This window comes from Garra rufa, chromosome 23 (genome assembly GCF_049309525.1).
Source record: "Garra rufa chromosome 23, GarRuf1.0, whole genome shotgun sequence".
Classification (NCBI taxonomy): Eukaryota; Metazoa; Chordata; class Actinopteri; order Cypriniformes; family Cyprinidae; genus Garra; species Garra rufa.
The window spans coordinates 12,439,498-12,453,756 of record NC_133383.1 but is presented as its reverse complement, the minus strand read 5'-3'; the positions used below and the strand labels follow the sequence as shown (position 1 = coordinate 12,453,756).

General features: G+C 36.6%; 1 protein-coding gene across 6 annotated transcripts in view; it reads left to right on the top strand.

Moving 5' to 3' along the window:
* The first annotated feature begins 372 nt into the window (after window positions 1–372).
* Window positions 373–14,259, top strand: part of usp25 (ubiquitin specific peptidase 25) — a 35,531-nt gene continuing 21,644 nt past the window's right edge. For 5 of the 6 annotated variants that reach the window (XM_073829081.1, XM_073829077.1, XM_073829080.1 and 2 more), the window contains exons 1-11: window positions 373–587; window positions 4,000–4,077; window positions 4,562–4,706; window positions 6,784–6,907; window positions 7,033–7,195; window positions 8,889–8,975; window positions 10,665–10,802; window positions 11,495–11,571; window positions 11,867–11,940; window positions 12,419–12,570; window positions 14,094–14,221. In XM_073829081.1, the coding sequence (XP_073685182.1) occupies window positions 546–587; window positions 4,000–4,077; window positions 4,562–4,706; window positions 6,784–6,907; window positions 7,033–7,195; window positions 8,889–8,975; window positions 10,665–10,802; window positions 11,495–11,571; window positions 11,867–11,940; window positions 12,419–12,570; window positions 14,094–14,221 (1,208 nt within the window). In that variant the 5' untranslated portion in view covers window positions 373–545. The remainder of the gene's footprint in view (window positions 588–3,999; window positions 4,078–4,561; window positions 4,707–6,783; window positions 6,908–7,032; window positions 7,196–8,888; window positions 8,976–10,664; window positions 10,803–11,494; window positions 11,572–11,866; window positions 11,941–12,418; window positions 12,571–14,093; window positions 14,222–14,259) is intronic. The other variant, XM_073829078.1, reaches the window with a different exon arrangement.

The following is a 14,259-nucleotide window of genomic DNA, read 5'->3' as shown; positions in this document are numbered from 1 at the left end:
GTTCACTACAATTTAATAATTATAGCTTGATGTTTGTTGGCCAACGGCAATGTTTTGTTATTTTTGTATATTAACTCTTCACAGCTCTGTGAATTATTTTGTGTTTCATAATCGCTTTACAAAACAGCCTATCCCATTGTTTCCATTGTGACAACTTACCCCTATACAACGTGACAGTGTAGCCTATATATTCGTGTACAGACAGTTATATTTTGTTTTTAGGAAACAGTATCGTTTTTTAGTCAGGTCTTTATTGCTTTATGAGTGTGTTGTTTTGTTTATACTGTTTCAATGTGTGCGTATAGGGGTGTGTTTACTCCATCGCTATGACGTAGGCGCGCGCGCGTGTGATTCAGACCCAGCTAATGGATGTCAGAGATGTCAGATGTGTTTGTACTGTTCGACTTCGTCATGGCGCCGTTGCAGCGCGGATGAGTACAGGGTTGTTCTTTTTTTAATCTCTCCCACATTAAACTCCTCTAATTCCTGTATGCTCCGCTTTTACCCGAGAACCTGAGTCCATTTCGTCTGGATCGGAACCGGCCATGACCGTGGAGCAGAATGTCCTGCAGCAGCACTCTCAGAAGGTAAGGCGCGCTCACCGTCCGAACACACAGACCCGGTTCGGTCCAGTTCGGTCCAGTTCGGTTCGTGTCGGCTCGGTTCGTTTGCTGTCATAAGGAGGGTTTATGGGCGCGTTGAAAGTTCCAGTGGTTCAGTTTGATTGCTGAGGCCTAGTGTTAGCATCACGTTAGCCGCGCCTCACGTTTCTGTGTTTGCTTTTATTTACTTGAGTATTTGTGTTTACACACGTATGCGTTTTAAAACACTTAAAACGTTTAAGACAATAAACAACTAACTGTTATACATAAAACAGCATACGCCCGCTAAACTAAACGTTTACAGTCGCGTTTGTGCTAACAGAGCTAAAGCTACTGAACTTCCCCTTCAAAACTCTCTTAAATCTCAGTAAATACCTCGCAAAGTCTCTGTTTGAGTGTTCAGAAGTGTAATGATACCTCACGACGAGTTTATGTTTGGTATAGCGGGTTTGTTTATGTTTTGACAGCCACACTGCTGCTTCATAAAATGTATTCATACTTTGGTCTTTTTGTTTGTAAACATTAGGCGTTTCTTGTTGATTTGAACCATGTATTTGGTTTTTTGTCTGTTTATTTTATCTTCTTTGTTTTTTTTTTTTTTTTACTTTACGTCTTGTCTTGGTTTGTGGTTATGTCGGTTTCAATTTCATCTGTTTGTAAAGTGACGTTATTTTTTCAGTTTTATTAGTACATAAACACTAGTCTTGTTAGTTTGTTTCATTTGTTTATAAACGTTAGGACTTTTTTCTTCTTTGATTTAAATGTAATCTATTTTTAAACGTTTTTATTTTGTTTATTTTTTCTCTTTTGTGGATTTATGTTATTTCGAAAGATTACATGTAAACATCATATGTGACCTTGGACCACAAAACCAGTCATAATAGTCAATTTTTTTTAAAATTGAGATTTATACATCATCTAAAAGAATCCTATTTGTTAGAATACAACAATATTTGGCTGAGATACAACTGTTTGAAAATCTGGAATCAAAGGGTGCAAAGAAATCTAAATATGGAGAAAATCGCCTTTAAAGTTGTCCAAATAAAGTAAAAAAAAAGTAGGTTTACAGTAGAAAATGTACTAAATATCTTTATGGAACATGATCTTTACTTAATATCCTAATGATTTTTGGCATAAAAGAGAAATTGATCATTTTGACCCATACAACGTATCGTTGGCTACTGCTACGAATAAACCTGTGCTACTTACGACTGGATTTGTGGTCCAGGGTCACATATGTTTGTATATAGACTCTTGATGTATCTGTTTTATGTTGTATTATTTAATTTGTTTGTAAAAAGTAGGGTTTGTAGATTGAGGTGTTTTTTGTAGTTGTTGTTTAACATAATACCTCTTAAGTGCTGAGGGGTTGCTTAGGCTTTTAATAGTATAATGATCTAGTTAGTTGAATAGGCAGATGATTTATGAAGAGTATTATGCAGTAACTGAAGAAGTGATCTTAATGAGACTAAATGAGTTACAGCAGGTGTTGGGGAATATAAAACTAAGCATTTTGCGCAAACTAAAAGTGAACGGGCTGTAAGTTTCAGCAGCCCTGATTTGGCTATGAGCTTGTGTTGCTTTATCATGTTACTGTTGAGAAATGCGTGTTACTTAGCCCATCTTAAGGAGGGGTGTGCCACCTTTAGAGGGTTGGGACGTGCTCGCTCCACACGTTACATGTCATATCTTGAACGTAAAGTCATGCAGTACATTAAAAGGTCAGTGCTGCATCCGTTAGCCTCTGGCCCTTAGTTTATGTAATGATATCAACTCATACTTATGAAGCAAGCAGGAGAGCATTTGTAAAGGATTCGGTAGAGTGCAAAGTAGTGGTTAGACGAGTAGAAACACATCAGTCATACTGCGTTTCAGTCTAGGGAGGAGTGCTGTTCCTCCCTCTTCAGCCTGGCACAGTTTGTGTTTGACTCATGCCGTTCCTGATCGCAGCCAGGATTGATATAAAGGGACAGTACTCTGTGTTTCCCAGCCAGAGGTGTGAGGTTTTGTTTTGTTTGTTCCTGAGTGGTGCTGGTGACAGCAACCAGTCAGATCTTGGTCTTGCAGGGCCAGACGTTCAACGGAGGCTTATTCTGCCAAAATCGCCCACTTAGACACGAAGAAACATGTAATATGACCAATGCGGTTTGCTTTTGTAATATGACATTTGGGGTGGGTACATTTGAGAATAAACATGTGTGCTAATGGATATCATATTTGTTTACAGGGTTTGATAACACAAAGATCGTAAACTTTGAACTTTAATATTTTCATGTTACCACTGTTAACTTATCTGTTTAATAGGGGTTGACCGATATAGTTGAGGTCAAAAGTTTACATACACCTTGCAGAATTATTTTGAATAATATGACCTGAATAATATATTTTACATAAAAGATGTTTACATATAGTCCACAAGAGAAAAGAATAGTTGAACTTATAAAAATGGTCGTGTTCAAAAGTTTACATACACTTGTTTCTTGTCCCTTGTTTGTCCTGAACAGTTAAACTGCCCGCTGTTTTTCAGAAAAATCCTTCAGGTCCCACAAATTCTTTGTTTGTTTTTTTTAGTATTTTTGTGTATTTGAAGCCTTTCCAGCAATGATTTTGAGATCCATCTGAGGGACTTATTTACAACTATTACAGAAGGTTCAAACGCTCACTGATGCTTCGGAAGGAAACACAATGCATTAAGAGCTAGGGGGTGAAAACTTTTCAATTTTGAAAGTCATAGTAAATTTAACTTATTTTGTCTTCTGGTAAACATGTAAGTATCCTCTGTAGCTTCTGAAGGCCAGTACTAAATTTAAAGAAATGACATCTAGGCAAAATAAGAAAAATGTGCACATCTTCATTGTGTTCAAAAGTTTACACCCCCCGGCTCTTAATGCATCGTTTTTCTTTCTGGAGCATCAGTGAGTGTTTGAGCATTCTGTAATCATTGCATATGAGTGCCTCAGTTGTTCTCAGTGTGAAAAGATGGTTCTCAAAATCACAGTCATTGCTGAAAAAACAAAGAATATGTGTTGAAAATGACCGATACCAATAGCCATGAAAATGCTTAATTTTGGCATCGATATTTATCCAGACCCCTAATGTTTGATATTGAAATTCTATACAATATTGTCTAAATAAAAAAAAGCACTTAAAATTACATTTAAGCATAACAACATTAAATCATACTGTGTGAAAATGGATATTCTTTCAGAGGTTTATTATGAATATACTAATGTAATGTAGTCTTAATGTAAAAAAGAGAAAATAAGCATGTCCAAATACATATCCTTTAATGTGGAGCAGTATAGACAGGATGCCTTGTCACCACTAAGAATAAATATGTTTTATTTTGTCGATTTCTGTTGTTTTAAAATGTGTTTCTCTTGTGTTTTTCTCACAGCACCAGCAGACATTACTGAACCAACTGAGGGAAGTTACTGGAACTACAGATGTTCAGCTGTTACAGCAGGCACTGCAGGTGAACTATCTGTTTCATTAACTAGTATAGCATGGCTCATATACTCTATTTCCAACAGATTTGATAGATGCAAATATGATATTTGTGATTCTGGACCACAAAACCAGTCTTAAGTAGTACAGGTATATTTGTAGCAATAGCTAACAATACATTGTATGGGTCAAAATTCAAAAATCATTAGGATATTAAGTAAAGATCATGTTTCATAAAGATACATTTACTACCATAAATATTTTTTGATTAGTAATATGCATTGCTAAAAACTTAAGTTAGACAACTTTAAAGGCGATTTCCTCAATATTTAGATTTTGTTGCACCCTCAGATAACAGATTTTCAAATAGTTAAACCATACATTAATGGAAAGCATATTTGTTCAGCTTTCAGATGATGTATACATCTCAATTTAAAAAAAATTGACCCTACTGACTGGTTTTGTGGTCCTGGGTCACATTTTGGTGTTTCAACATCTGCATTTGTCTCCAGGTCAGTAATGGTGACCTAGCCGAGGCAGTGGCCTTTCTCACCGAGAAGAACGCCAAGGTCCCGCAGCAAGATGAAGCCACCTATTACCAGACGGCCCAAATCACCAATGATAGATACATCAGTGTGGGCAGCCAGGCTGACACAAGTACGTATTTAAATCTCAGAACAATGATTGGCCAGAATCCAGGGGAAGGTTACACTGCAATGCCATGACGCAAATGAAAGCTGAGTGAAGAACCAGCTGTAAATGCTTTCTGCCTTGGATTTCAATCTTAAGAAGTGGGATTTTAGGATTGATTCATTAACTTCTAAACTGCAGGAGTAAATTAGCACTGCTGTGTCAGACCAGAGAATTAATAATTATTCCACACACCCTGCTGAAAGGAAAGAGATATCGAAATGAGACATCATGCAACTCGTAGCAGTGGGAGTTCTGGCAGCTCTCTTATAAATACATGCACATCATCTTAGAGAGCCAGACCTTTAAAAACCCAGCCCGCCACTCCTCCCAGCTTGCTTCAAATGATGATGAAACAATCTCTTGTCCTACCGCTGAGAAAATGCTTACAGAGGAAATGTCAGTTTGGCATGCTGCCTCATGTTTTTATTTGAGCTCTTGACATGCGTCTAAAGCAATGTAAGCATTATTAAATATGTGTTCTGAGGTTGTCACACCACAGAAAAATGTTATTAACCACCCAGCCAAATTTGAATGATAAAAAACTGCCAAAGTAAATAAATTAAGTTATACGTATTGTCTACTTTTAAATGCTGGGGGCGTGTCCGCTGTCTGCGCTGAAGCCACGCTAACTTGCTGGAAAGCTGATGCCTCTCTAAACTCTCAAATACTAATACATTTAAATAAGAAGACAAAGCTGTTTTGTAAATTTTAGCAACCAGGTAATATGCATTTACATGAAAAGGGCATATACGGTTGAGGTCAGAAGTTTACACCCCCTTTCTGAATCTGCAAAATGTTAATTATTTTACCCAAATAAGAGGGGTCATACAAAATACATGTTATTGCTTATTTAGTACTGACCTGAATAAGGTATTTCAGATAAAATGTTTACATATAGTCCACAAGAAAAAATAATAGTTGAATTTATAAAAATTACCCGGTAACGCTTTACAATAAGGTTCATTAGTTAAACATTAGTTAATGTATTAACTAACATGAACTAACCATGAGCAATACATTTGTTACTGTATTTACTAATCTATATTAACATTAGTTAACAGAAATACAGTTGTTCATTGTTTGTTCATGTTAGTTCACACTCCATTAACTAATGTTAACAAAATTTTAATAATGTATTAGTAAATGAAATTAACATTAACAAAGATTAATAAATGCTGTATAAGTGCAGTTCATTATTAGTTCATGTTAACTAATGTGGTTAACTAATTTTAACTAATGAACCTTATTGTAAAGTGTTACCAATTACCCTGTTCAAAAGTTTACATACCCTTGATTCTTAATACTGTGTTGTTTCCTGAATGATCCACAGCTGTGTTTTTTGTTTAGTGATAGTTGTTCATGAGTCCCTTGTTTGTCCTGAACAAACAAACTTCTGGCTGTTCTTCAGAAAAACCCTTCAGGTCCCATAAATTATTTGGTTTTCCAGCATTTTTGTACATTTGAACCCTTTCCAACAAAGACTGTATGATTTTGAGATCCATCTTTTCACATTGATGACAACTGAGGGACTCATATGCAACTATTACAGAAGGTTCAAATGCTCACTGATGCTCCAGAAGGAAACACAATACATTAAGAGCCGAGGGTGTAAACTTTTGAACAAAATAAAGATGTGAGTGTTTGAACCTTCTGTAATAGTTGCATATGAGACCCTCAGTTGTAGTCAATGTGAACAGATGGATCGTTGGATGGATTGTTGGAAAGGGTTCAAATACACAAAAATGCTGGAAAACCAAAAAAATTGTGGGACCTGAAGGATTTTTCTGTAGAACAGTTGGCAGTTTAACTGTTCAGGACAAACAAGGGAATTATGAACAACTATAATTAACAAAAAAACACAACTATGGATCATTGAGGTAACATCACAGTATTAAGAAATCAAGGGATGTAAACTTGTGGACTATATGTAAACATCTTTTATGCTCAGTGGCTCCTGTACGTCATTGAGACATGATTTTATGATTTTCACAGTCTTTGTAAAGTATTTCCACCAATACATTTCTAACATTGATTGTTTCAGATGTAATTGATCTCACTGGAGATGATAAAGATGACCTTCAGCGGGCCATCGCTCTCAGTCTGGAGGAGTCCAACAGGGCCTTCAGGGAGACGGGCATCACTGATGAAGAGCAGGCTATCAGCAGGTGGGGTATCACCTGAATATTTTGTATTATTCTAGATTTTAGTACAAAAATCATACCACGTGACCAGTTATTGCATAACTGTTTTACATGTGGGTGTTTTATAAGTTGGTGTCTTTGTGCTTCAGAGTTCTGGAGGCCAGCATTGCTGAGAACAAGGCTAGCCTGAAGCGCACACACACAGAAGTATGGAGCGATTCGCCCAACCCTCACGACAGGAAGCGTCAGGAGAACTGTCCCGTAGGGCTGAAGAACGTGGGGAACACGTGCTGGTTCAGCGCAGTTATACAGGTCAGTGTCAGCCACTGTGATTGCTTTACAATTAGAAGCACATTTTGCTATTTAATGAACCGAAAACAACAAACGACAGTTTAATGAATTAATTTTAATTGTGTTTTACTTGATTTGATAATGCTGCAGACAATTTGATTATGGTAGTCCCACATGTGTTGCAGATCTTAATGAAGTCGGGTGGCTTTTTATTGTAGTTATTAATTCAGAGATACTGCTGGTAATTGCATCAGTATGTTTAATTTTGGAAAAGAATGGAATATGTGTATCTAGGTGGTGCTGAAGCATGTTTGGAGTACTGAAGTAGATGAAATATGCCAAGAAACTATAAAATAAATATACACTCTTGGTCAAATAATTTTAAATAAATTAAAACTGTATTCAGCAAGGATACATTAAAATGATCAAAAGTGACAGTAAAGACATTTATGTTACAAAAAGGTTCAATATTACCTTCAACTTTTTGTTCTTTAAAGAATAAAAAGAAAGAAATGAAGAAAAAATGTTTCTTAAGCAGCAAATCAGCATATTAGAATGATTTCTTAAGAATCATGTGACACTGAAGACTGGAGTAATGATGCTGAAAATTCAACTTTGCCATCACAGGGATTACTTTGTTATTTTGAGATGTAATAATTTAGCAAAATATTAATCTTTATAATATTCTGATTTGCTGCTCAATTTTTTTTTTTTATTAATACTATGTTGAAAACAGCTAAGTAGAATTTTTTTTAGGTTTCCTTAATGAATAGAAAGTTCAGAAGAACAGCATTTATCTGAAATGGAAATCTTGTGACATTGTAATTGTTTTTATCATCACTTTTGATCAATTTAAAGCATCCTTGCTAAATAAAAGTATTACTATAATTTCTTTCCCCAAAAAACTAACAAAAACTCCAAACTTTTGATTGATATAGTGTATAATGTTACAAAAGCTTTTTATTTCAGATAAATGCGGATCTTTGGATCTTTCTATTCATCAGAGAATCTTTAAAAAATGTACTCAACTGTTTTAAATATCTATAATAATAATAATAATAATATAATAAAAATGTTTATTGAAAAGCAAATGAGCATATTAGAAGAATTTATCTCTAGCAGACTGGAGGAATGATGCTGAAAATTTTGTTATTTTAAATAGTAAAAATATTTAAATAAATAATTTGTTATTACATGTAATATTGCTTATGAGCATAATTGTAGGATATTTACTATTGCCAAACAGCATTAATATTGCCCTCATATATTGCCTTTTAAAACAACTTTGAATGTGACCTCAGGTCCTACTGAGGCCTGATTGTTTGTGTCTGTTTTACGATGTCAGAACATGAACCATGTTGATAGCTGAGTAATGATCGCTGACTACCGTCACATGCTGTTTACCTCCTGTGTGTAACCTGACGCCTGAAGAAGCCCCCGCTCATGTAAGAACCACAGCCGCTCTGGCGCTCAGAGCTCTGTGGATTTATAGATCTGGACGAGGAGACACTAAATGTGTGAATCTGTCACCAAAAACAATCCGTCAGTCATTTACACAGTGAAACTCTAGTGACACTTCAACTAAGTGTGAAAAAAATGCCAAATGCAGCCTTTTTATTTTGGCTTACGTATAGTCACAAGGTTGTGTTGACATTAGAGCTGGTACACTCTGTTCTCAAATACTGATATTAATCTTTTTATCTATATATTTCAGTCTCTGTTTAACCTCCTGGAGTTCCAGAGGCTGGTGTTGCATTATTCCCCCCCTGCACGGATGCAGGACCTGCCCCGCAATCAGAAGGTGAGATTGCCGCCCGATACTTAGCTCACATGCCATAAGAGCGTCCATTTCTCACCGAGACACACTTCCAGCAACTGTGACCTTGCTTGACCTGGTTTGAAAGCCTCCGTTGCATGCTGTGACATTATCGTACTGTTACAAGTACTGATTTTCACCCATCTGACCAGAGGAGCTGGAGCAGAGGAAGTGCTTTTCAAGGTCCCTGTATTCTAGCTGTTAAACTGTCACATCAGCTCCTGTCTGGCTCAGCAGGCTAGCTGCTGTCTGTCTGATTTCTTTCTTCAGTACGTTCCTCTGGGGGCCCTGAGCCTGTGAACAGGGTCAGCATACATGGCCGCTAATCTGAGCTTAACCTCATCCACTGATAGAAGACCACAGAGCCCTGAATTCATCCTTTTCGCTCTTTATTGCTCGTTCTTTTCATCTCAGTGGAGAAGCTCTTGCTAGACTTTAATCTATTATCAATTAAAAGTGTCCTCTGAAGAAGAAAATCCAGATGGTGTGATCTGGTGGAGGTTTTATGACCCCTGTCTGACATTGAGATGTTTGTAAGGCAAAGATATCTTTACTTGAAAGCTGACAGACCTAACTAATCAACTCTAATCATCAGCTATTCACCATTATACCCTATATCAATGTTAAAGTAATAGTTCACCCAAAAATGAAAATTAGCCCATTATTTACTCACCCTCCAGGCATCCTAGGTGTCTATGACTTCCTTCTTTCAGATGAATCCAATCAGAGTTATATAAAAAATTATCCTGCCAAACTTTAGAAGGGCATGGGTGGTGTTTCTCTTCATCAGTTCAAAACAAGTCCGATAAAGTGCATCCATCCATAATAAAATGATGCCTCGCTTGGCTCCTATGTGTAAATAAAGGCCTACTGTAGCGAATCGATGCATTTTTGTAAGAAAAATATCCATATTTAAAACGTAATGATCACTTTAATCTCACTGTTGCGCCTGTGAGTCTTGTGAAAACTAACGTTTGTTTACAGAACCAAAAGGAAGCAAAGTTTCCTTACTTTAGCAAAGGAAAAACAGTCTCCTCTTGGCTTATAACGAAATCCTCCATCATTTTTCTTTACAAATCCTCGTTTTGTACTTCTAATTCAAGACTGTTGTTTTGTTTTGATCTCTCCACGGTGAGTTCGCATTCGTCACTTCTGATGTTGTACGTCATCCGCCCCTGAGCAGCTTCCGTGTACAACAGTGAGATTAAAGTGATTACTACTTTTTAAATATGGATATTTTTCTTACAAAAATGCATTGATTGGCTGCAGGAGGCCTTTATTCACCCCCCGAAGCCGTGTGAGGCACTTTTTATTATGGATTGATGTAATTTATTGGACTTGTTTGGAGGTTCTGTTGAAGAGAAACACCCACCCATGCCATTCTAAGACTTGGAAATGCCAGGATAATTTTCAATATAACTCCGATTAGATTTGTCTGAAAGAAGGAAGTCATATACACCTAGGATGCCTGGAGGGTGAGTAAATAATGAGCTTATTTTCATTTTTGGGTTAACTACTCCTTTAAGTTAACATACAACTCACCAAAACCAGTGATACATTTTACATTTGGCTAACATTTTAGAAGTTATGTACTCCTTAGAAATCAAACCCACGACCTTGATGCCCTTGATACTTATTAAGATTTTAATTTGGTCTCCATTTGCGTTCCCACAGGAGCACAGGAATCTGCCTTTCATGCAGGAGCTGAGGCACCTCTTCTCTTTGTTGGTGGGTTCCAAGCGAAAGTATGTGGACCCGTCCAGGGCCGTGGAGATCCTCAAGGATGCCTTTAAGTCCAGTGAATCTCAGCAGGTAAGTTTCTGTCAGTTGTATACAGTACAGTATATAGTCTTAAAGTTACAGTACACCTTAGAGTTTTAGAGATCATACACACACACAAAAAAAAGTTCTTAGCAATGCAAATTACGAATCAAAAATTAAGTTTTTATATATTTATGGTAAGAAATTTACAAAACATCTTAATGGAACATGATCTTTACTTAATATCCTAATGATTTTTGGCACAAAAGAAAAATGGATAATTTTGACCCATACAATGTTTTTTTGACTATTTCTACAAATATACCCTTGCTACTTAAGACTGGCTTTGTGGTCCAGGGTAGGGTCACAAATTGTTTTTCATTCCAGAGATCATTGAATGGGTAAAATGCCCATGCCCATGACTTTTTTTGGAGCAATATAAAAAGTAGAATCATAAGTGGGCTTCAGGGGAAAATAAAATGCAAAAATAGGTCCACTTATTGAGCTCTCAATATCTGTGCCAAGGGTCAGTCTGTTTTATACACTCCCAGCATCATAGATGTCTGACCATATTTTGATTAATATGGTATGTGTGACCGTTTTTATTTTGGACACATTTTGGTGCCACATTTGCACTTAGTGAGAGCACAGACAAGGGCAAAATTGTTATTTTCTACGTCCAATTGAGACCAAGAATACATTTGTGCAGGATTTAAATTGATGTTTTTGTTTGTTTGTTACAGCAGGATGTGAGTGAGTTCACCCATAAACTCTTGGACTGGCTAGAGGACGCTTTTCAGATAAAGGCAGAGGAGGACAGGTAAGACCATATACATCCCACAATATCTGATGATGCTTTCACAAGCGTTTCACTGTATCTCTGTGTTCCTCTATCATATCAGTCAGAATGATGTATGAGCGCACCACAGATTCCACTGGAACAGACATTAATGATGATTAATGTGGTACATTAACCTGTATGACTTCAATTAGCACCGTTAAATACCCGCTGAAGACAGTCCTCATGTGACTCCTACAGCCAAAGGACACCGACTCCTCTAGTTCAGAACATTTCCAGCACCGTGTGACTCCATGTTTGCTCTTGTTCTACACAGAGAGGGAGAGAAGCCGAAGAACCCGATGGTTGACCTGTTTTATGGACGTTTCCTGGCTGTGGGTGTCCTGGAGGGTAAGCATTCATCGACTGTATGGGTCCTCTCTCCTGGTTAATGAAAAGTGACCTTGCGTTAATGTGATGTGGAGAAACCAAAATCTAAAACGATGTAATGGTCATTGATGTGTGAGTGGTGTTGGGGTTATTAAACATGACAGCGCTGATCATAGCTGGTTATGCACACACTGTTCAATTTGTGAACTTTTTACCTTATCAGGATGTTTGAGACTTTCTTACATATGCAACAATGTTTTGTTGGTTTTTGAGTACCAAATTTTTCAAAATATTCTTGTAAATCTAGTAAGGATGAGTGTTTAGTATTTATAATTACGATTTAGTCATTTAATAAGTACACTGCCGTTGTGTAGGATCAGAAAGGTTCTATATAATGGGAGCTAAATAGAGAGATTACACTTATAAGATTATTATTATGCAGAGCACATTGTGGAGCATATTTAAAGACAATGATGTGAGCTTGTGTGTGTTTTTACAGGAAAGAAATTTGAGAACACTGAGATGTTTGGGCAGTACCCCCTCCAGGTGAACGGCTTCAAAGATCTGCACGAATGTTTAGAGGCAGCCATGATTGAAGGAGAAATAGAGTCTTTGCATTCTGCCGAGAACTCCGCCAAATCAGGGCAAGAGGTTTGTAGAGAGGTTGTCTCTCTTTTCTCTTTTTTTTCTATCCCAGTGCACCACAATATGCTCAAACATCTACAGTTGAAGTCAAAAGTTTACATACACTTGCAGAATCTGCAGAAAGTTCATTGTTTTACCAAAATAAGAGATCATACAAAATGCATGTTATTTTTCTATTTAGTACTGACCTGAAAAAGATATTTCGATAAAAGACATTAACATATAGTCCACAAGAGAGCATAATAGTTGAATTTATAAAAATGAATGAAAATTTTCATACACTTGATTCTTAATACTGTGTTGTGTTTTTTTTTTTTTTTTTTTTTAGTGATAGTTGTTCATGTGTCCTGAATAGTTAAACTGCCCACTGTTTTTCAGAAAAATCCTTGAGGTCCCACAAATGCTTTGTTTTTGTTTTTTAGCATTTGTGTATTTGACTTTCCAACAATGACTGTATGATTTTTAGATCCATATTTTCATACTGAGGACAACTATTACAGAAGGTTCAAACACTCATTGATGCTTCAGAAGGAAAATCGATACATTTAGAGCAAAGATCAGGGTAAATTTGACTTATTTTGCCTTCTGGGAAACATGTAAGTATCTTAGCTTCTGAAGGGCAGTACTAAATGGAAAAAAAAAGATATTTAGACAAAATAAGTAAAATGTATACATCTTCATTCTGTTCAAAAGTTTACACCCCTGACTCTTACACAGTATTAAGAATCAAGTGTATATAAAATTTTCATTCATTTTTATAAATTCAATTATTATTTTGTCTTTTGGACTATATGTAAACATATTTTATGTTAAATATCTTATTCAGGTCAGTACTAAATAAATAACATGCCCACTTGTTTTGGTAAAATAATTAAAATTTAGCAGATTCCGCAAGGTGTATGTTAACTTTTGACTTAAACTGTAAAACTGTTCCCTTTTCTAAGATATTCCTTCCTGCCATCCTATCACAATTGAGGTACAAGGAAAAAAAAGCATGTGACCTCTGACCGAGATGTTACATAATGCCTTTTCAGTCATCAGTGCCGCCCTGGGCAGCTCCCTTTGCAGCTGCTTCCTGCTAATTACTTCAGCTGAGTGCAAGTAAAGAAGGAGATTCTCTGGTGTACATTATTCTGGGCACCAATGGGCTGGGATGTTAATGAAAGCCCAGCACACTGTGTGTCTCTCTCAGGGCTCAGAATGTGATCAGGTCACCAGTGTTCATTCCAGCTGTCAGCATGGGAGGCGGAGCTGGGATGGGTCACATGGATGGGTTTTTCATGGAGCATGCTGGAGTTCAAATACTACTAAACAACAGATATCTGGAAAATAAAATGTTTAAGAAACATTTTCTAAGGCAAGAAATTCTAGATTCAGAGAAAATGGAGTATATCAAATCAATCAAATTCATTTAAAGACTCTAAAGCCATTTTCTCACTTTCATTGTTGACATGCTGTATATGGACAAAGAAGACATTTGACTTTAGTGTCCTTGTATTAATTTTAGTGTTTTTTTTTTTTTTCCCCAGCACTGGTTCACAGAGCTTCCACCAGTTTTGACCTTCGAACTGTCGAGGTTTGAGTTTAATCAAACCTTAGGCCGACCTGAGAAGATTCACAACAAGCTAGAGTTTCCCGCCATGCTATACATGGACAGGTTAGTGCTATTAATTTTAATTTTTTATATGTATGTAA